The 23,074-nt window shown below is 50.9% G+C and overlaps 1 protein-coding gene across 1 annotated transcript; it reads right to left on the reverse strand.

The window, feature by feature from the left end:
* Positions 1 to 4,642: 4,642 nt before the first annotated feature.
* Positions 4,643 to 22,069, reverse strand: LOC119095073 (uncharacterized). The gene is made up of 5 exons (XM_037217968.1): positions 21,773 to 22,069; positions 19,799 to 20,137; positions 18,673 to 19,170; positions 17,622 to 18,035; positions 4,643 to 4,777 (listed from the first exon to the last, which is right to left on the reverse strand). Exons 1-5 carry the CDS (start codon positions 22,067 to 22,069, stop codon positions 4,643 to 4,645), a joined length of 1,683 nt encoding a protein of 560 aa, XP_037073863.1.
* Positions 22,070 to 23,074: the final 1,005 nt, after the last annotated feature.

The following is a 23,074-nucleotide window of genomic DNA, read 5'->3' on the forward strand; positions in this document are numbered from 1 at the left end:
CCCACTGTGGTTTCATTTGTCACTACACATTTGCTGTGACCCAACCCACTTCTCATGGCTTCAGGCAGCTATGAGGTTCACCTGTTCACCATAACACTGTACGAAGAAAGGGGGGCATGGAGGGAGCGAACGCTCAGTCCTCGGCATCTGTCGACAAGGTCAAAACAGGTCTGTTTCCCAAACGGTGCAAACACATCTTCGTGGACAGCTCTGCCCTAGTTTCGACCATCGCCTTCTTCCGCACCTCCAGCCGCCGTCCACCGTTCGCCGCGCCCCTGCCCGCGCCACCGCCGCCGGCACGCGCTACTCACCGGTCGCTCCTGCTGCCGCGCGCGCCTGCTGGCTTATGAGCGGCCGCAGCTCAGCCCGCCGCCGCCGTCCCGGTTGTACCGTCTGGATTTTCCGCTGGCCGCTGGGGGATTTCCATCCCGAGAGCGCCGGCCGGTTTCTCGGCGGCGGACGGAGGGGCGGTTTGGCGAGCGCCGCCTCGGTGCTGGAAGATACTCGGACCGAGGATTCTTAGAAGCCGACGCTGGCGTGACGGGCGGGTTTCCGCGTTTTAAACGCCGTAAGGGAGGGGGGGGGGGCGAAGCAAGGGGAATTCCGTCGCTCCGATTGTGCGAGGTGCCACGCGGATAGTTGCGCCGCGATGTGCGGCACATCGGGCGTGATTTAGAGCCGGTTGCAAAACCGACGCGCGGTGTTGAAATCTATTCCTGAAGCGCCGATAAGCCGACAGCCAACACAGCGGGTGGCGAGAAGTGCGAGAGCTGTCCAGGTCACGTGGTGTTTGTTGTTCTCTCTAGGACACATGTGGAGGTGACGTCAAAATGCTTCGGGCAGTTGCCTAAGCTGGTCTTAAGGCGCTCGGCAGATGACGTAAATCCATGCAACGCTTCCAGCTACAACTGCTAGCAGTGCAATGTACAGTCCGCTGACTGCGAGATGGGTTGTCTGTTATCCACCAGCGGTTTAGTTTTCATGCATTTACGAATGCACGCTTCGCTTACAAACCGGCACGTTTAGTTTGCAGTATTGGACTATGTTTTCATTCATGGTTCCCATCCCGGATTACAGCAACGTTACAGGGCCATGTGCAGGACAGTCTGAATTTATGAACCCTCATTTCAGAACTGCAATCCGACGTTGCTCGCCATTTATCACCATGTGCAGCTTATGTAAAGAAAACAGGACATTTGTAAGTGACTGGCACGCATCACATATTTCGGTTTAAACATGAGTTTCCAGAGACTCCGCAAGCATCACCGCTCGTCCAGATTTTGTCTATATGTATAGCAAAATGCAAGATGTTTTAGATCAGGTAAGCAATCCAGTCAGTCCTGGGACCAAGATTTCACAACACCCGACAATTTCAGTTATTTTACTGAACTCATCTTCGTAATCAATCCGCGTATTACCGGTAGTGTAGTGGTTAAGCCGCGGATCTGAGAAACCAAATGCGCGGAGTTTGATTCCCCGCGGTGCCCGCCCTTCATGTCAGGGTGAGAAGCAAGCGTCGCTGTATAGCCTCAGTAGCCGTCGTGCGCGCGTGAAGTCCCAGTGACCACGCAGTCATGTCGCACGGACGCCCATGATGGCGAGATCCCCAGCTGACTCTTCCACTGATGCGCCATGGATGGAGCCGTATAGGACCTGAGTTATATCACGCTCTAAAATGCATTCTAAGTTACGGTTGAAAAGCAAAATCGGGCCCAGCAAGCAGAGATCAACCAGGCCCCCTTAAGTCAAAACATCAATACAATTTACTCCTAAGAGGTAATAAGAGGCATTTGAGTAGATGACGTCGCCCGTCATGATCTGGGAGAGGCTTCGTGGCATGACCTGACCTTGGGAGAGGGTTTCGTGGCATGCCCTGACCCTGAGAGGAAGCTCGTGGTATGACCTTCAACTTCCAAGACACTTACAATCTTGATGTGCGGCAGTTTCAAGGTATGAGCCGACTAAAACCTTCAAAAACCAGTAGATGGGTGGGTAGATAACCTGCACCAAGCCAAGTGTGAGTAGAATCAGCTGAGCATGGGCAGCGGTGGGGCCTGCCCCAGACAGTCTGGACGATGGTGTGGGTGAAGTAAACAAAATGCTGTCCATGATGGCCTTGTTGCTCGAAATACGCAACTGACCGTTTTAGTAAAACGTGATAGGTGCTCTGTTATAGATTGTGTTTGGAGCCTTTTGTTTAGGTGGTATTGAGGACAGGGCACTCTTCTCAAGTACCTCAAACATAAGCGCCCTCTAAGCTAAAATTTTGCGTAATGACGGGTGCTTGAACCGGGTTTTGCCGTCCCGGGTTATTAGATAATTTTGTGACCGGTCTATTTCACCAGGCAGAAATGTATTAAGACCTTCTGTCATCACCGTTTCGCTACAACTCGCCGCCTCCTCTCCCCCATGCAAATCGGGCCAAACAAAGCGCATGCTCTGGGACTGGCACCCGGCGCGGTTGTGTTGCAGTTGGTTTGCTACCAATTTAGGAAAACATTCTGGAACGTCCTCATCATCTCGCAGAACATCATCGCCGAAAACCGACGTAAACAGACGGGGCATGGCATCAATAGATTTGAGCTGGATTTCCCCATCCTGTTGAGAGTGGCGTTTCCATTGTTGATAACTCCGAGTTAGCAGGAGCTTGCTGGTAAATCCGAGTTACAGCAGGGGCTTCAGAAAGCTCTTGCATCTTGGAAGTGACACCAGTCGCGGTGCATAAGATATTTCACAATGATTATTTGATTATTTATTTCAAAAAGACATTTTGCTGTTTTCCTAGCTTTCCACAGCAGGTTTCACAGACAAGTAGCCACACCATTAAACATTCGACCTGTCTTGACCTTTATTCATGGTGTACCGCTTAAAACGGCGAGGAATCGCGGTGCATACGATGAAGAGCCCCAAGAGGCACTGAAAACTGTTTACATGCTAGCGTGCTTCCCTTCACTGGTCGTTCTTGGCTCGGCAGCAAGGAACCACTTGGTGAATGTCGCGTGCGACGCACATGCTTCGAATTCTGTTCAGACGATTTATCTTCATTGCTGCTATCGTCCTATGCCTCGATGTAGTCCAAAACTGACCGAGAGGATGCTCTGCCGTGAGGAATCCCAAATGTTCGTAAGAAAATCTGAACTAAGCTGGATTGAGAATTTTGTTTAGGTGGCTGAAAGTGAGAGTTTCAATAGCCTCTGAAACAGGGATTTGGAGGAAAGCCCAGATTTCATTCAAAATAGGATGGCAAAAATTTTGTTGCGCTGGTCGGAGAGACGTCTCCCTGACCTTCGAATCCGGGTTTAAAGGAAATCCAGATGTTACGGTGCCAGAGCCCTCACCATGCCGATATTTTTCAAACAGCTACGGCAAACTACTGTCCCCATCGTTATGTTTTTAATGCATTATGCCATGTTTGCCGCACGCCAGAATAGCACAGATTGTGTCTTGCATTTGAGCCAGAGGCTTGAGTCCATCATGAGCGCGTTTACGGCTACGGACGGCGCAGCACAATGATCAGCCGCGCCGGGCCCGGCTACCAGACGGTGGAAGTAACCAAAGCTCTGGTAATTACCGTAGTTTCTTGGAGCGCATCTAAGCTTGGCGCTACTACTTCCCGGAGCGCTTTCTGCACAAAACGCTCGGAGCGTGTTTCACAGGTAGCATCACAGCCAGAGCACATATTGCAAAGAGCACGAATCAGCGAGAGCAAGTCTTAGCCGCGGTTCGTACGTGACAGAAGAAACGCACCTTGGCTCCTGCACATGTAGTAGGAACATGACCCAACAGGAGCACATAGGAAACGAGTCGCTACAGGGACGTGTGGAATGGATGCACGTTTTTGCTGGAGCGCGTCCCAGCAGCAACACCCCATCCAGAGTATCGTCTGGACAACGTCTTCCCGCACCCTCAGGACCATGCTCTCCGGAGAACGGCCATCTGTACCCAGTCTCTGGATGGGGTCCCTCTATGCCACATTTCTAGACAACGTACCTCCGTACCAGTCTCCGGGCAAGGCTCCTTTGCACCACGTTCCAGACAGCGTCCCTCCGTACCACGTCTCGTCTAGACCGCGTCGCCTTATGCTAAACCTCCCTGGACTACCTCCCCGGAAAATATCTGGTGCAGATCACATCCCGTACCACATCCCCCCAAATCACATCTTCACGGATACATCTCCACTGACTACATCCCCGGACCACATCTGTCAGGATTATACAGCATCAGACCACATCTACCCAGGCCACGTTTCCCAACCCACACTCCACGGATCACATGGTCACCGGGCCACATATTCTCGGACTAACATCTCCCCACACAACCACATCTTCCCGGACTGAGCTTCCTCGAATAGCATCCACCCGGACGACGTCCTCCCCGACCGCGTCTTCGCAGACCGCATCTTTGCCGGTCCACAACGCTCAGTCGACTGGCGATTCGGGGCGCGCCGCGCTGCCGCCGCCGCGCTGGCCGCCTCCTGCACGCCGCGCAGTATTCGAGCGTTTTCCGTGTCCGCCCACGAGGTGCGCGTCGCGCTCGAAGTCGAAGCTCTCAGAGCTGTAGAGGTCGTCGCTGGAGACAGGCGTGCTGGTCCAGCTGCTGGTGCTGCTGGTCGTCCAGCTCTTAGGGCTCTCCGACCACGAGCTCATCCGATTCCCAGGCGCTGGGGCGCCGTGCGTAGGCACATGCAGTAGACGAACAGGGCCAGCAGCAGCAGCAGGCCCAGTACCGAGCCCGTGGATGCGACGCGTAAACGGTTCGTGCTCAGCATTGCGGCGCCCTGTCGAGGTCACGAAATATTACCGCTCAATATGGCGGCATCCTGTCGAGGTTGCAAAGTATTATCGCTCAACATGACGGCGCCTCGTCGAAGTCGTGAAATATTATCGCTTGGGCCTGTATAAGCCGGTCACCAAAATGACACAAAATAGTCAAAAGGCACCGTTTAAAACCAAATTTGACGAATCAACACTAAAATGAACGTTTCATAGTCGATAAGTTATTACCACCAATATGGTCGTGTTCACCACCAGTTTAGCGAATTCGTTAGCCGCAACTCCTACTTAAGTCGCCACGACGGAAAATGTTCAGAAACAATATTACCCACCAGACTGGTTGAGGCTCCACCAAAAAGGTGAGACAAATCACCAAGATATGAAAAGAAATTAATGATTTGTACCAGAATCTAGAAAATTTAACCCACCAGCAAAAACCCGCCATGCTTTAGAGCCAAAATGACATCAACTTGCGAATGTTTTCGGACGCAGACGCTATTATTCACGTTAGAGTTCTGTCCTGAGAGTGAGTCGCTGATTAGCATTGAGTATTGCACATGCCTATACATCCAGAGGTGAAACCAACTAGTGGGGGGCGGGGGGGGGGGCACAGGGGACATATATGCTCCTCCTCTGGGCCCTAAGTGGCCCTCGGGACCCTCGGCACAGACCTCTCAAAGGCCCGATTGGGGGGGGGGGGGGGCGAAGTGTTTGATTATTTTGGATGAGCCCTGCGAGCGAGTACGTAACGAATGAAACCGCCATAACGCCATGGGTGAGTGCGTGGAATTGCCAGGAGCTGGAACATATTCAGCTGCGGAGGTTGACAAGCTGTGCTCTTGGTTACGATTTCATTCATTTTGACGAACTGTCATGCCCTTCCACCTGTAATCGGACGTTCTAGCCCTCATGCCCAGTCGGTTACTACACCACATTTTGACTGGCACCAATGATGATGAATCAGCCTTTCTGGCGATGAACTGGCCGATTCAGGTATCTGATTCAGCTAGTGATCAAGGTGCTTATTTTGATGATGAAAGTGACCATTCTGGTTGCCCAATTAATTTTGTCCCTTGTCGCTCAACGTGGCGGCGTTCTGTGAAGGTCACGAAGGGTTACGCTCGACATAGTGGCGCCCCGTCGAGGCCAAGACTGGTTGGAGCGGCGGCAGGGAGCAACGCCCACCAACAGCAGAACTTGGTGGGATTTTGACGTGTGGAGCACACTTCTCAACCACCAGCCTGTCACGTCTGACCCGCCAGAGGCCGTGGGCGTTTGGCCGGAATGTGAGCCAGACGTCGCGGGCATTGTCATACTTTCTATAAGCATGATGATTGTTTGCTTATTATCATCGCCATCATTTGCCTACCATATCATCATCGTACTTAGCATTACAGCTTCGTTTAACCAGTTCAGTGGTGCAGCGGAGGTCGCGATTCAGGATATGAGACTTCATTTCACAATGCCGAAAAACTAGGAGCTTCTTGAAAACCCAAAATTTGTATTGTATCAAACACAAACCAACTTACAAAATTTGCATTTTGATATTTGTATCAAGAGCTACGGTGGCAGACAATGCATGGCAGACACGATACACCAGTGAACCAGGCTGCCAAAAAATTGATCAACTTGAGAGCGAACATCTCACCGAAATACTCATGAATAACAGCACAAACCCTCAAAGCCTGGCCTAATTTCGTCGAATGGTTGGCTGACTTACGTGTATAACCACAACTGCATACTCGCTTGGTTGCTTTTGTATGAGAGTGAGGTGCTTCTAAACTGGCTTTCTGTATGCAGAGAAACAAACTTCAGGATTAATAGCAACGATCGACGCCAATGGGAGGGAAACCAGGTGGTTCAGGCTGGCCTAGCCTAGCTCATTTTTCAATACAGCCAGCAGTTCAGGTGCATCAAATGCGCGACAGGTGGTTTATGTTGCACTAGCCAGCTCACTCTCCAATACAGCCAGCAGTTCAAGCGCATAAGACGCGTGACATTTCGAAGCAGGCCGTGGAGGGTAACGAAGAGTCTATCTGTTTACATCTGAAGAATATAAATTTACTACCGGGATCACAAGGCTTTTATGTCTGATATGTTACACGTCTGATATGTTACACCATTATCGCAATTAGCATTGGTTTTTAACATGTATGTCTCATTAAGACTGTTGCTCTGTTTGCTTTTCCACCTTTTCAATATATGTGTCTGGACGCAGGTCTACGTCCAAATTTCAGCTCAACTTATGACGTCAATAAAACATTCAATATATATTGAAATTGGCAGCTAGCAGGCTTTGTGAAATGTCAGCAGATGTCCGAGGCATGATTAATTCATTTTTTCTGTTCATGCAATTTTTCTTTAGTATCTAACAATGCGTCACGTTTCTTGAGGCAGTGCTAGATTCGAATGATGATGAATAATCGCTTCAGTGGCAAGGATTCATGGACAATATGCTTTTACCATCCTCGTTTGTGCGCATCATCACAAACGGCGCGGAGATAGTTACACAGAAGAAGTGATAACGCGGGTAACCGGCTTCTGATAAGAGAGAAATCCACACAATCACAAAGCTGGCATATGCTATTTACTCCGTTCTGTTGAATGATGTATCGACTTAAGGACAGCAAACGCCATGCAATAGCATGCGTTTGGCTCTTGCATACAGCTGATGACATTGTGGCGATAGCGACGATGCGAATGGTGATGGTGTTCATGTACAGTATGAGGAATTGAGGAAACTTCCCATGATTTGAAGAGGAAACTTCCCGTGATTTGAAGAGGAACTTCCCGTGATTTGAAGAGGTGGCTTCCCACGTACGTTTTGCGACATTTGGCAAAATCTCTGAAGGCTGATCTCCAGAGCTTTTTTGACCTTCCGAGGTCGGTGATAACGTATACTTGGTTTCCCTACGCCCGTTCCATTCAATGCTTGCAGTGTTCCCATGTGTCCACGCAGCCTTGCCGCTTTGAAAAGAAGACTGCACCCAGTAATGTTCTGCACGCTGTGCTCCTTTCAGAACTATGTGCAATTGTGAGGCAGACTTATTTCTTGCGAGACACGCAAGTAACTTCAGTAAGTTCAAGATGTACGCTAAAGTTGAGTTAGAAACATGACAATAGTGAGGAACTTAACTATTTCCTTCGTTGCAAGGAGTCTGCGCAGACGTTCCTCCCTTACTACAACCATCTGGCACAGGCAAAGTTACAGTACCTTCTGCAGAGCACCCCGCCGAATCACCCCCGGTATGTTTCCAGCTCCAAACACAAGTATATTTGAGCTCTCGTAGTTCATCCAGCCCTGAGCTGCCGTTGCTCCCACTGGCTGTTACAAGCTAACCCCTTGCACTCTGTTCCATGCATTCCTTTCGACTCTCACGGTAATTCATGACGCAGACGCGTCAGGCCGTTTCACCCAAGCGTCCGGTGTAATTCGGGCTGAGGGGCAGTGACCTACAGTAAAACGCTCGCGGCCTGAATCCAGGGAGGCCCCCATCCTTGGAAATCGCCCAGGTAGCGCGCCCTTGCCCTTAATCAGGGCTCGCCTTCCCAACGCTGATCTCTATGGAATTCATGACCGGAATCTTCATGCCCGTTTCACCGAGCATGAAGCATTTTGCAAACGTCTTTACGAGATCCTGTGACGATTATGCTCAGTCGCATCGTCCACATCGTCTCACGAGCATCGTTCCTGCTTGATGAGAGCCCCTCCGACTGGCTGCCACTCCTTGAACGAGGTCAGCCTTTCTCCGTGATCACTTCTTATCTGTCGGTCCAAAGTCCCGTCTCCTCTATTCGAAAAGTTGTCAGTGTCGGCAAGCATCATGGGAATGGAAGCTCCGCACAATATTCGACTTATCCCGGAAAGTATAACGTCGAGGGAATGTTCATTTGTCATTTAAATAATATCCATTCACATGTGTATAATTCCCCTCTTTCAAAAGCGTCAATGGACGATTCACACCAGCATTGGAGCTCACCGTACTTGTGCTATTACCTTATCAAGTGCTGCCAATTTTCAACCGCATTTAGAATCTGTGATTATTCGCCTCGCTTCTCGTTCAGACCCAAGTCATCGGGTGTGTTAGGAGCAGGTTTAAGACGCCGTGTACAGCAGAATCCAGTTAATGATGGTCAGTGAAACGCCAGAGATTTTATCATGTAGGTACCTTTGGCCACTTGGATTCGACGCAGCGAGTGGCCCATATCATCTCTCAGGATCTGCTTCTTCCATGCCGAGGTCATCACGTCACCAGACCTACATCGCAATGACGCTTAATGAGGCTTAGCCACTCTCTGGCGTCTCCTAAACGCCTAAAACACCGAGGCCGCAAAGGCCAGACTATTTGTGGGTGGTTGCCTCCGCATCCATCCGGCCTGGCTTGTGTGGCGTGTACCGATGGCGTGTTTCTGAACACCGGACGCTGGGGCGCAGTGTGGAAGTGAGGCACAGGTTGGCTGTCCCCGCACCCATCCGGCCTGGCTTGTGTGGCGTGCACCGTCGGCATGCTTTTGAACACGGAAAGCTGAGGTGCAGTGTTAGGCCCATTCAGTGGTTAGCTGCCTCGCTATGCCTTTAATTTTGGAAGGATAACGTGCTTGACGCTTTGATGAACCCCATTAGCTTTAACACGAGGTGAGGTCTATAGAATATATACGACCGAATAAGGGTATTGATTCCTGTCGTTCAAAACATATGTGTACGCCGGCAGATAGCTGTGTCTGGTTAGCCATTATTTCCCGTGTTTTTCTAACCACGGAATGTCAATGATTGCTTAAGAGTAAAAGACTTTATTTATTTTTGGACCACAGATTTCGTTTTAACATCGTCTCTGCATTCCACATCCCTTATGTAATTGTCATTTGACAGCAATCGCCATCATCAGCTGAGTTATGACATGCGTGTGAATCGAGTCATTAAGACATGGTATGAACAAAATACAGAGAGATGACAATCTAGCCTACCACCGCTCTCAATTGTGAAGGGTTCATGACAACGCCGGCTCTTTCGTCCGTCCTCTCCTTCGGCCTGGAAAATGCCACGCGAGTAAACGTCTCACCAATATTCCTTTAAATTGTACTACGTCTTTCAAGCTAACCTGAACATTGAATCTCAAACGGTCGATGAATGCACTGCGTTATTTTAATCGTCATTCATTATCTCCAGTAAAACTTCTTTAAATATAGCACCCTTGCTTAGGTTTCCCTGTTGTAAGCGAGAAACTAAGAAGCCTGAGGCGACCGTGTATGATGCGTTGAAACCATCTACAAAAGTTAAGAAGCAGCAAATCGTTGGCTCGGGAGCTCATCCCAAATCAGCCACAAGGCGAGCAAGAGGTTTTGACGAATAATGAACTTGCCCACAGCGTGGGTACTGCAGCGGACCTCTGCGCTGTGTGCTGACGTCCGCAGCGGTGCAGCTGGCATGCTTGAGGGGCGTAGGGATTCAGACAGGCGAAATACCAGCTACTGTGCTGGATGCCATCAACATTTGATCAAGGTTTTTTTGGACACTGTTTCGTTGGACGTCTTTTGAGAGGCCTAAACCGCTACGTTTCCAACTCTCAAGGTCGGTCTTTTTGACACCATTTTTAGGTGAAGACTCGTGCAACTAACATTAGTTCATAGGGGCTTGGACATATGACTTCATTACAGTCCGTCTGAACCACGCGTACTCCTCACTTACTCTTTTGTGATCACGGCTTGTTCAAGCGCCTAACGTGTTAAAATCAAGCCCACAATCACTCGCCTATACAAATGGCGCAAATTTGCATGCACGCAAAACGCCCCTCGATCGTCCAAATACCATCACTTCGCTGGTGATGGTATTTGGACGAGACGAGAGGGACGAGACTTCACCCACCTGGCGCTTGATCCGAACCCGTGACAGTGGTGTGCGGGCTTATCCCCACCAAGCCCGCGGTAATCCCATCCTGCTTAGGCTTCTCTGAAGGGAGTGTTCCACGTGTGTATGGGATTTTGAACTGAAATAGCCATCTTAGAGCTACACACCCGCGAAGATGGGCAGACTTTTCCGGTCGACTATTTCGAGGTCACCAAAGCATCCATGATGCTATAAGGTCATTCAAATTCTGACACTGCATAAGCCATGCGGTAATCAAGGCCGGAACACACAACGGTGGAGTCACTGACATCTGGCGTTCGTGAGTGCGATTTCCAGCTATAACGACCGTCAATTGCCTCCCAATCAATGATGCACAAGGCATGATGACGTAATCAATCAATGGGATACTGAGGAGCATATACACTCAACAGATAATTTGTGTTGTCTAGAAGTCTTTTCCGCCTAAAAATATACCAACAGTTATGACTTAGCTTATTTCAATATATCTGATGCTATATAAAAATATACCAACAGTTATGACTTGGCTTATTTCAATATATCTGATGCTTGGTTCAATACCTTTAAACGTGGAACATCCACTTTAAACTGGCAAGTACATGGTAGCGTTTTTACAACCTAGCGTTTGTACCGCGTCTAGGGAATGACCAAGGAGCGATGGAAACGGAAAGCAGACTGCATTGCCTCAGCCGTTCGTTTCAGTTCCTCCGCTCGTATGTTGGCTGTGAGTGCGGGATGCCTCCGACGAGTGCTGAGTGCCTTTGCTCACTGAGTCTCGCCACCGAATCAGAGTGCTACTTCTCCTGAGTGAGAGTCTCTTCCTCCCTTAATGTGACGCTCCCGTAGGTTTTGTCCCACAAGCCCGTCCTCGCCGGTTCCGGTCATGGGCTTCGCTGGCTCTCATTCCTGCTCACCTACAGTTCCGTCTTGCATGCGCTACGTCTTGGTCCAGGATGGGCACAGGGCCTCGGATGGTAATCGTTTGGCATGGCTAGAAGTGATGCCTGGCCGTGGATGTTTTCGCTTTCAAAGCAGTCCGCTGCGCACTGATGGGCTCGGGCTGGACCCCAAACCTACCCGCAAGGATGGCGGTCGTGTTATCTTGCTCGGTTCTGGTGCGCTTCTGTGGTCTGCGTGGGCCCTTCTTGACTGTCCTCTTGCGGCCCGTGGGCCCTGGTGCGGCGGTAACGCGAGCAGCGTGGAACGCGGCGTCACCGGCTGCTCCGCTCCCAGCTTGCCTCAGGGGTTTTCCTGTCTAATGGTTCGGTTACGCACATGCTTTTGGAACTTGGGCGTGAGATGAAGTCTAGTCGAGCCATCTGGCGCACTTCCGCCCAGACGCCTCGCCTCCTACCCTATCGCAGGCTGTCTGACTTACATACAGCGTTCCAGTTGCTATGCGGAGCAGAAATTGCAGCGGGTGGGGGAGGGTAGATAGGGGGCTGCAATCGAACAATACCAACAAAAGAATTTATACCATCGTAGTAGTAATCAAAATAAAAGCTCCACCTTGCAGTACAAGGGCAAAATCTTTGATACATCATGATGATGGTGATACATCATCACGAGGTGTGTAGTGTAAAAGTATGTGAACATACTTTTGTCAAAATCTCAAGGTTCCAAGATTACGACGTGTAAGTCAAATGGGATCAAATAAGGTCAAACTCCAGATTCGTGTCCAAAGTACCTCCAGAACGTAGATACCAAAGGTTACGGTGCTCATTTCAGGTGAGTGACCTTGTTTGACCTTTAAAGGTCATGGTGAACAAAATGATACCAGACTGCTATGGGTTTTGCATTTGAACAGGCGTCAAAGAATGCGCTAGGCGGCATGCTCCTAAAACAAAATGTTAACTGATTCATGTTAGGTCAGTAAACTATTCTGGCGTTTAAGAAGTCATGGAATATGTATAATGCGATTTCTATATCACTAGTTTCGAAATGGGCATCATAAGCTAACCCACACAGCAAGCTCTGGGGTAATAAAACTGGTTGGTTTTAACCTTCATCTGAACTTCATGCGCTGCCCTACGTCAAAGGAATTTATTCATTCAATTGTTGTGTTGCCTAAGAAACTATCTCAAAGATGTATGGCTTCGTCCAGCACGCTATTACGCCGTTGTTACATCAGATTAAAGGATTCCGTAGAAATTTTCTCCGCTGAGGCCATGGCCTTAGTTTGATCTGATGTAGGTCTGCGACCTTGCAAGGTAAACCTGGATTTTTTTGTGTCAAGCGATCCGCTATTTTTTTCTTAATTCACGCGGCCGCGCCGCGGTGTTTGGAAACCATTCTGGAATAACCTTCGGGGGTTCAAACTGACCCCGCCGACCTGAGCGTGCGTTAAAGATCTACTTTGGCACAATGGAACTTCCACTGTCCAAGCACCCTAATCGCTGCTGTGTAACCAAAACCACTGGGGCTAGCTAAACAATGTGCATTAGATGACACTGTTGTGACTTTGTATGTGCGCTATGTACAGGCTTGGAATTAAGGACAATGGCAAAATAATATTTCAGTTAGCAAAGCACTTAATGTGCTTTTTCTGGCTGGAATCCTGGCTGGCCGAAGGTGGCCGGGAAGTAGGTTATTATTTTTGAAAAGTGGTATCTTTGGTGTGAACAGATGAGTGTGACCAAAGTGGCTTAAAAGGTCAGCTGATGAATAGCAACCGAAACCGCTTCACACAAATGCATGGAATTCGTTAAGCCTGATCACGCCAGTGGGTTCCAGTTCGTTCTCTTAGACCGGATCCGGAGGAAGTCCCCTGATCTGGAGTAGGCCAGCTGCTGCAAACCAGAGTTTGAAGCATTAAACCGGGCCAAATTGTATGCCATCACTTTATCTGGGGTATCAGTGCGCGCGCGCTTCTGTTCTTGGTCGGCCGTGGTTACTCTACTCCAATTTTGTGTTTAGACTCGGAAAATTCCGCATGTTTGCAGGAGACTTTAAAAATCTCGATAGCAGTGGGACCAAAGCCAAGTTAGGCTGCTTTAGGCAAATTGTTTTCACTTCGTGTGAAAAAAAAATGCTCAAGTGAGGGCCGCCGGCTCCACTGGGCGACTTTAATGCTTATTTTTAGTTGTGCCGACTTTTCTTTTTAGCACTTCCCCATCAGCAAGCATGCTTGTTCATTGGTTCTCTATCTATGCGGGTCCTCCCGCCCTTCCTCCTGAAGTGTCCTCTATCTGCATTGCAGCCTCTCCTCCCGTCCCTCTCCCTGCTCCATCCTCCATTTGCAGTGTAGCTCTTCCTCCCTCCTTCTTCCCGCACCGTCCCCCATCTGCTCGGCGACCCCTACTCTAGATCCTGCTATTACGCCGTCCTTCGTATCCAACATGGATCCTCCTCCAGCTCATCCTTATGGGCTTTCCTTCACCTGTATGGTGGCTCATCCTCCCGCGCCGGACGGTTCTCTGCCTTTGGGACTCCTCCTGCTCTTCCTCCTGAACCGTCCTCTTGCTACGATGCAGCTTTTCCTTCCGTCCCTCTCAATGCGCCAACCTCCATATGCTGGCCGGCAGCCCCTACTCTGGATCCTCCTCCGGTACCGTCCCCGATCTGAAACACGGATCTACCTCGCTGTCCTCTTTTTACGGGGCGGCCCCTCGCGCTGGTTTTCCTCCTGTCCCGTACTCCCTCCGTGAGGTAGACCGTTCCCGTTTCTTGTCCAGCAGCATCTTCCATCTGCAGGGTGACTTCCCGTTTCGCTCTTACTCCCGCAACGTTGTCCACGTTCGCTTCTAAAAATAGCCGCATTTTCTTGGACCCTATCATCAGACCCTTTGAAACGTATCTTCCACTTGAACTGTGCATTTCTTAACATCTTTCTACGGAGAAATCTGAAAAGACGCGTTTCAGTGGCAAGAAGCACAAACACACTTTAGATTGGGATCCGATCGCCTTTGTTTGTTGTATGGTCAACATGTTCATCTTCCCAGTTACTGGCGCCCAGACGCACCGTCCGGAGCCAGTGAATGAAATGAAATTGACCAATAAAACGGTGGTTGTAGGCGTTCACAGCGCGTACGTTTTCCGACGGCTGACTTGAATAGCTCGGCGGCGGTGATTGGGTGATCGATCAATGGCAGTTAGACGTCGCGGAAAAGCGGAATTGTAGCCCATTGGGCGAACTTGATGTTTGAAAGGCTAGGTGTACGCAATGATTAAGAATGAGTGGTAATTACAGGCAATGAATCCGCGCATGCGGTGATGCAAATTTAGATGCGATGCTGGCAATGGTTTCGACGACAGCGTGTTGCATTTGGCGCCATTTTCACGAATCTCAACATGCCCAGCTCGCACGACGATTACCGGTGCAACAGTGCGTTGCACAGTCTTGTGTTGGCTACATGAAAAGCAGGCGGTACATTTGTTGACGATTTGAAGTTGGCTTCACGTTGCCACCGGCTCCTGCTGACGGGGAGGTGGAATAAAGCGTGAAAAAATGGTCAAGAACGGAAAAATATACCTTTCTCGCCGCTGCGCACGCGGTACGTGACGCGTGCGGCGTCAAGAGCGGCATCACGCGATTCTTTATTTCGCTCTTTACCGAGGCGTGTTGATTGAGCGTCGCTCTGACCCATGGTTGCCGAGCTGCGGCCGCAGTTTCGAACGGCCGTACGCCGGTATTAACGGTGCTCGATTTCTTGCGCCCTCATGCCAAACCAATCGGAAAAAAACCATTTCTAACACGATCAGGCACCGCCCGTTGGTCACACCGGCACGAAACTCGTCATGGCTCGTCGTCACGTGCGCACGTGCTCTGTGTCGAATTTAAACCTTTGTACGTCACATCGTTTGACCTGCACACGGGGGTAAGGAAAAAGATGACACAGATGCACTTTACTCAAGTAGTTAGATTCCAAGAGGCCTGGGCGTATTAAAAGTATTGGTTCATTCAGCATCAGCTCAGAGACAAAACGTGCATAACAACACGCGAGGAATAAACACGCGCCGGCCAATCATTTTTCCTGAACATTTTTTTTTTTAACTTCCGCATCGATGAACGTGGAAGGTTGCTACACTAATGACCTGTCCATAACACTTTCATGCACCTATAGATGACTGAGCGTGCTCGCTGCCTCGCTGCCTTGATGGCGCCTTGAAGGTCAGGTAAAACCGTGAGCGTATCGTGAGAGATCCATACTGAGCAAAAAATGTTACTGTGGATATGTAACGCATTATGACGAGCCCAGCTTCACCGTGTATCTCACGAACGACTGTATGCACGCTTGTGCGAGTGGGCAGTGAGACACCCAGAGGCGCTGTCAGGCTCAGTCGCCGTTTGCCATCGTCACAATAAGACATTCGGGTTCGCCAACCAGTGAGACGCGACTGAGCGCTGCTCAAGGACTGCCGCGCGCGTGTCCTATCGCGTCATCTCCTCTGACACGGGAGGAACCCCAGCCACCAAGGTCGAATGACGTCACGTGCTTCCCGGCCGGACGCTTCGCTTCAGATGTGGAGCGCTTCGTGACACTCGGTTACGCCACGAATGTTTTCAGCCAACGCGACGAGATTTTACCCTCAGCCTGGCGTAGACGAGCCAGCGAAATGCCGATCTCCTCAAGGCAAAGAAGTTCGCTACGAAAGAACAACGCGACTGAATCAGCGGCCTTCTTTTGCTGGCTTCCTGACGTTGAAACGAGTCATCAGTAAGATTGGGGTACGGTAGGTATAAGGATAATGGAAGACCCTACCACTCAAGTTGAGGGGGAAACGGTAATAGCCACTTTGTTTTGTTATTTCCAGTCGATGTCGATAGGCTAATGCTAACTTACCAGAAAGTAGGGGTGGGGGCGGGGGAGGGAGCGGGGCGGGGCACAGCCTCCTAGCCTCATAATGCCCGCACCCCTGGATAGGTGCGGCAATGTGAGGGGCAATCGATGCTTGCAATCGACGCTGCAATCGGGCCTGTGGGGCAATCGATGGGCGACGTGCATCCAACCGCATCTAATGTTATGCCTCGGGGTCAAAGGTTCAGCAGCCCACCAATGATCTGGGACGTTGGTCGCTCCCAGCAGTGTGGAGCTCTTATATAAAACCAGCCACACCTGCTTGTGTTAAGCTTTTGTCGCTGCCCGCGGCCGGGGAAATGTAGGATTTTCCAGGCATTTACGTCATCCAGGCTCTGACAAACTGGCCTGCTTTCATCTTACACCAGTCGTTCGCAGATCTTCGAAATCTGCGAAAAAACAGCTGCAGTGGGCATGCAGGTGGCGTTCTTATCTCCCCTGTGCTGCGCTCTGGTCCTGATCGGAGTCTTACTGGCGGGCATGAACATGGACTGCTTTTATAACGGTCTAAGGTTGGCAGAGGAGTGGCTGTGGTGTTTTTTCTCAACCAGACATGCCACATCTCGAAGATTACGTGCCGAAAAACTGCTCGCCTGCAGGGGCGCATGATCAAGCAAAGGGCTCGTTCATGGTGTCATACAGTATGCACGTTCATTAGAGTGACACGAAACAAAGATGAAGCATGGCATGTCCTATTCTTCCGTAGCAAAAACCAGACACATCACCAGTGTGCGGACGGATGCCGAGCTTATTGCCCTTCGCCCACCATACTGATCAATCAGCGTGAGTGGGAGGGCCGATCACAGCTGCAGCGTGCCTGTCCGTGTCCCCCACCTCCGCTGAGAACCGGCACAGTGGCATCGGGCTGCTAAAGGTCACAACAGCATCGGGATTCCCAGCATTGTAAGCCCGGCACAAGGGCGTTCAGTCGTCAGGCTGCGTGACCGGTGCGACTCGCCGGATGACCCAGGTGTGGTGAGGCAGCGTTTGAGGCGCCGCGATCCGCCACGTTCGTTGCATTGAACATGAGGGATGTGTCTGCGTCCCAGCCCCTGGCTGTGAGAAACCTTTCACTGTTTGGACCTGCGAAAAGCTAACCACAGCTCCATCAGAAGCCAAGGATCTCAAATTTTATCGGTACAGCCCGCTCACAGTTCTCACCGATGGCAGCCGGCACGCGGCTCTCACCTGTGAGAAGTTGAACGGCGCCTTCGTCGTGGTGACGTCACTGTCATTCTTCTCCGAAACGTTCTTCCCGGACACCTCCACCACACACTTGCCCAGCGTCAGGGGCTCTGCCGTCAGCTGGGTCAGCGCCTTGTACGGCATGACCACCTCGCTGGACGCCCTGACTGCGTACAGCTTGACCACGAGCTTGCCGAGACTGACGCTGACGCCTTTCGGTGTCGGTCCAAGCCAGAGGTGCACGGCGTCTCGCGGCCGGCCGCTGGCGCCGGGCTGGCGTCGTGGCCGGCTCAGGTGCGCCAGCGGTGCCAGCACAAGGTCGTCCAAGCAGAACGACTCGTAGGTGAGGTGGCTGTCAGCGCCCAGCACCTGCGACTCGGCGTTGGTGATGTAGACGCGCAGGATCTGACACAGCACCTGGAGCGAGGCGGCGTTTGTGATGTAGACGCGCAGGATCTGACACAGCACCTGGAGCGAGGCGGCGTTGGTGATGTAGACGCGTAGGATCTGACACAGCACCTGGAGCGAGGCGGCGTTGGTGATGTAGATGTGCAGGATCTGACACAGCACCTGGAGCGAGGCGGCGTTGGTGATGTAGACGCGCAGGATCTGACACAGCACCTGGAGCGAGGCGGCGTTGGTGATGTAGACGCGCAGGATCTGACACAGCACCTGGAGCGAGTCGGGAGTAGCCATGACATCCCAAGGGTGACGCTTCGCCCGAGATTATCGCCTAACAACATGAAAGGATCCGACAGCAGTTATTACTTTAGGGTCATCTTTCAATTAATCAATAATGCACAATTAGGAAACTGAAAGAATTGGGCATCCTTTTCCCCGAAGTGTGTGCAAATGTTACCAATCTGCAACATCCCACGTTAGACGCTCTGTATGAGATGACTTGTTGAGAAACAAAACCGCTGCAACTGCGTGCAAGCAGGGCTTTCCGCCCATCCTGGAACTCAAAAGAGGTTCACGACTGCACATGAGCTGTCATGAGCTCTCACTGACCGCAGCAGAGCAGGCCAAGAACTGAGCATGTTCCGTTTCCCACCTCTCTGTCGTGAGGCAGTCGGCCGTCGCGCAGCTCGCGGCGGTACTCGTCCGGGAAGCCGACCACCACATCCGTCAGGCGACCGCTGCGCCCGGTGCACGCCAGCACGGTCACCATCAGGTACCGCCAGGGGTACCGCGGCGCCTCGAGGTACCTCCGCACAGCAGGGTGCGCGCCCTGCAGCTCATTCACCACGGCAGTCACGTGCGCGCAGTCCGGCCCCAGCTGCCCGTGGAGGTCGGCGCCCATCGTGACGCGGTAGGGGCAGAGGTCACGGTCGCCAGAGGCCGGGTCGCAGGCGTCGGAGGTGGGCGTGGCGCGCATGCAGGGGAGCGTCGGCTGCGAGTCCTGCACGCAGTGGCAGGCCGAGTCGAGGTGGCCGCGGCAGCGGACTTTGCAGTCGGTGCGGTGCTTACGGCACGCAGTCTGGTCGAGAAGCAGTGAGTCGGCCTTGGTGAGGGTCACGTGGCTGAGGTCGGGCTCACCCATCCACTGCACCTGTTGGGGAGGGTTGAGGGTTCGGACCGGCGGTGCTTGCTGGCAATTGTCTATCGCGGCTCAGAGCGCGATCGTTTTTTAGTTGTTTTGCTGGCCTGTTGGATGTAGCTTGAGTTGGTAAAGATGCCCGGCTGTTCAGAGCTTGAGTTGCACGGCACAGGTATAATATCCAGGATATTTTTTATTTACCAGTGTGAATGAAACTGAATTAAAACAACGTTTAAAACAGTCTAAAGCCTTTGGTTTGGACCAGGATGCACTCAGCACTACACGCACCACCACTGCGCTGACGCATTCGCGGCTTTAGCCAATTCTACCTTGCGTGCACAGCTTTAAGCGTCCAAATGTGCCTGGGGGTCTCAAATCTCCCCCCCCCCCTCCAAAAAAATTGAGTCCAGGACGCTGGGTTAGTCACCAGCAGGCGTAAGTGATCTTACAAAGTGGGTGGACATATGCATTTTACAAGATGAGGGAGGGCATCCATAACCACGTGGGCCGATACCCAGCTGTTAAGCAAAGAGAGTGATCCACGGCCCAATCGCCCTCCGTGTTCCCATATCTATGACGTCACCGTCCGATCAAGGTGTTTCAGCACCCGTTCGCGGTCGGTTGTCAGCGCTGTCGTCACCTGCAGATCGGCCTGGTATCGCGGGTCGGCAGCAGTCACCAGCAGGCGATAGCCGAGCCTACTGGGGTGGAACAGCGTGTCGACCAATAGCCGGCCGCCGACAGCAAGATTTGGCCAATCATCGTCTGCGGACGGCGTGGCGCGATCGGCGCCAGACTCCGAGCGCCAATCAGCGCTGCTGGCGTCATCCGAAGGCACTCGCAGCAGCGGGTCGAGGAACGTGTGACGCGGCGCGCGCGCTGCCTGGGGCAGCGTGGCCCCGTGACCCAGCCGCGTGCTCGTGCTGTGCAGCAGCATGTGCAGAGCGGTGGTGGCGTCAGCGCAGAACTGGGTAACATCCTGCAGAGTCACGCCGGGTCAAGAGAACGCCGCAAGCTGGTGAATGAGGAAGACGGAGGGCAGGTGTTCAAGCTCATTCTTGTCATGCGACACGGCAGATGTAAGGCCAACTTTAACATTAATAGGGACTGAGGCCGGGCGCTGCATGACCGTATGCGGTAGATGCGTCGAAAAGCTTTACTTCATCATCAGGAGATAGGCCCTTTTTCCCCTCGGCCGGTGTCCTCTCCGACAGAGGCAGGGATAGGGGAAAACATTAGAATGAAGGAATATAGATATGTCGTCACATCATCGGAGGTAAAGATACTGGTCCGGCGTAGAGCAGGAACGGGATGGGAATCATTTGCTCAAGCAAAACACCACTCACATATGGAAAACACTCCCCAAAGCACTTCGCACACAGGTATCACGCAAAAAGATCAAGGAATCTGTGGTAGACCTGATTGGTATTTACAAGCCCAGTTTATACTTCCCATGTTGTTCAAGATTGTAGACTGTTCCTGATTACAGATCTAAAACAACTAAACAGTTCATTTTTTGCGTGCACTTCTTTGACACTTTAGACGCGACCTCTTTCAGCATATCACACAAATATTGGATCACTGTTTCATTCTATTTTCGAACACCGACACTATACACGCATTAAGGTATGGTGCAAACGTCAGCAGAGGGAAAGGTCGGATGTTTGCGTCGTGCTCCCAGGGCTATAACACTAACGCGCTGTAACTCTAGCGAAGGGAGGGTTTCACATTTGTATGGGATTTTGAACTGAAATGGTCATCTTGAATTTTATTCGGTGCAGCTCACAGCTCTGTCCTTAAAACATAAGCCTCTCTAATTTCTGATCTACACGACTGCAGAGATGCGCAGACTATCTCGGGGAGACTATTTCAAGGTCACCCTGACATCCACGACGCTATAATGAGGTCATTTAAATCCTGTCATTCCGTCTATTAGCCATACGTTGATCAAGACCAACAAAAAGAAAACTGTCGAGTCGTTCATATCTGGCGTTTGTGAGCACGATTTTCAGAAAAAACGGCCGTCATCTCGCTCTTAATCAATACTGTGCAAGGTACGGTGACGTAATCAAACAGTGACGTATTGATGAGGATAGTTACTAAACAGAGAAATTATGTTGTCTAGAGCAGTTTTTCCACTTAAAAGTACACCAATAATCATACATGAACTTATTTCATCACATGTGATGTCAGCTTTAATGTCTTCAAATGTGAAAAATTCCCTTCAATTAAGCTCCATCTTCGGCGACTTTATTTTGTTTTGTTTCTTCGATGGCAATGGTGCCCAGATTCAAGTCTTGCGACTTATGCAGCAAACTTGTTGTTTATATTGATGCTAGCGTGCTGCAACAGTCTTTTAAAATACAACAAAACAAACTAACAAACAGTAGGTAACACCGTTTTGGGCATCCGTCGTTCAATATATCATGCGCACACTGAAGCATAGAAGGCATTGCAAAAGACCTTTCATTACAATGGCTGCGTCCGCGCAAAGACGTCACAAATGCAGCAGAAATCATTAATGCCAGGGAATGCGAGGCAGTTGAGGCGCACCACCACTCAATGGTTTATCTAGCAACCGCAAGACCCACGTCACGATTTCAACAGCTCTCACCGTGAGCGTGATGGTTACCTCCCCGCCCACGGCTCGCGCCTTGCACGCGCCGGCCCCGGCCTTCAGCTTAATGCACAGCTTCCTCTCGGCGTTCTTCGCCGTCAGGTCACACTTGGGGTCGTCGGTCTTCACCTTGAGGATGCCGTAGTCAGCCGCCGTCTTGTAGCAGGTGGTGTTCGGGGCCAGCGTGTTCTGGACGAACTTGCTCCAGTTTTCCTTGAGTTTGTTGATGTCGGCCACGTTTTTGTCGCCAGCGATTGCGGTAATGAGCAGAAAATGCAGGAGCTTGTACTGCATTATGCTCGATTGGTAGTGGGATATTGATAAATACAAGCGTGATGAGAACACATTGGATGGTCTTTATATCGTTGCTTGTTTGTTACCCCGAGGACTCAACAATAAAAACGTGAATAGCCATGCAGTAAAAGGGGGATACCGCGTGCGGGGAGGGGGGGGGGGGGGAGAATGACGGACTTTGGACGCAGGCTTTCCATGTGCTGATGGCTTACGCTGCTAGAAGTGGAAAAACGACCACATTAAACGGCTGCAAATGAAAAAATGGAAGCTTTAGTTCTCCGCATCGACTTGGGCCTCCCTTTTGGCTTTCAATAGCGCTAAGAATGTTTATGATGTATTTCATAACCTACGTCAGCTTTACATTTCTATCTCGTGCATTGCAGTTCGATGAACCTTTCCATGACGAGGCTTTGCAAGAAACGCAAAAAGAAGTCCGTCATACTGGAGGATTTTCCCAGAGGTCGCAATCGTAAAAAGTCCGCCATCCTACTCAGAACTAACGAAGTTAAAAAAAGCTGGCAATGACTGATAATCCATCCGAGATGTGCCAACAGAAACCGGATCTGTACAGAGCGATGGAGGCGAGACTCGTTCTCCGTCAGCAAGAGCTATGAATATTTGGCTAATAGCAAGATCAGTGAGATCTACCATATTGCTGGTCGGTTACTATTTCAGGGATTCGAGCTGAGAACAATCCGACATGCTAGCACCAAGATACTTTGCTTGCATAAAATGCTCCAAAAGCTCGATCAGTTCTGGTAATTGCTCCGGACGATTTCATGCATATTGCCTAAAGGCGCTGCTCTTACTCCCCTCTCAACATACTTAGCTTCACGTCCACTGTGCAGTGGCGAACAAACGTGCCCGCGATTTGGCTGCGAGATGCTTTTCGGTCTGCTTTGCTCCTGGTGACGCCCTTAATCATGCAGCCTCACTGCTTCGCTTATGGACGGAGCAAACATTAAAAACAAAAAATTGCATGCCTCGTGCATATCGTAACTATCG

The sequence above is a fragment of the Pollicipes pollicipes genome, unplaced genomic scaffold (assembly GCF_011947565.3).
Source record: "Pollicipes pollicipes isolate AB1234 unplaced genomic scaffold, Ppol_2.1 Scaffold_4219;HRSCAF=4965_pilon_pilon_pilon, whole genome shotgun sequence".
In the NCBI taxonomy this organism is placed as follows: Eukaryota; Metazoa; Arthropoda; class Thecostraca; order Pollicipedomorpha; family Pollicipedidae; genus Pollicipes; species Pollicipes pollicipes.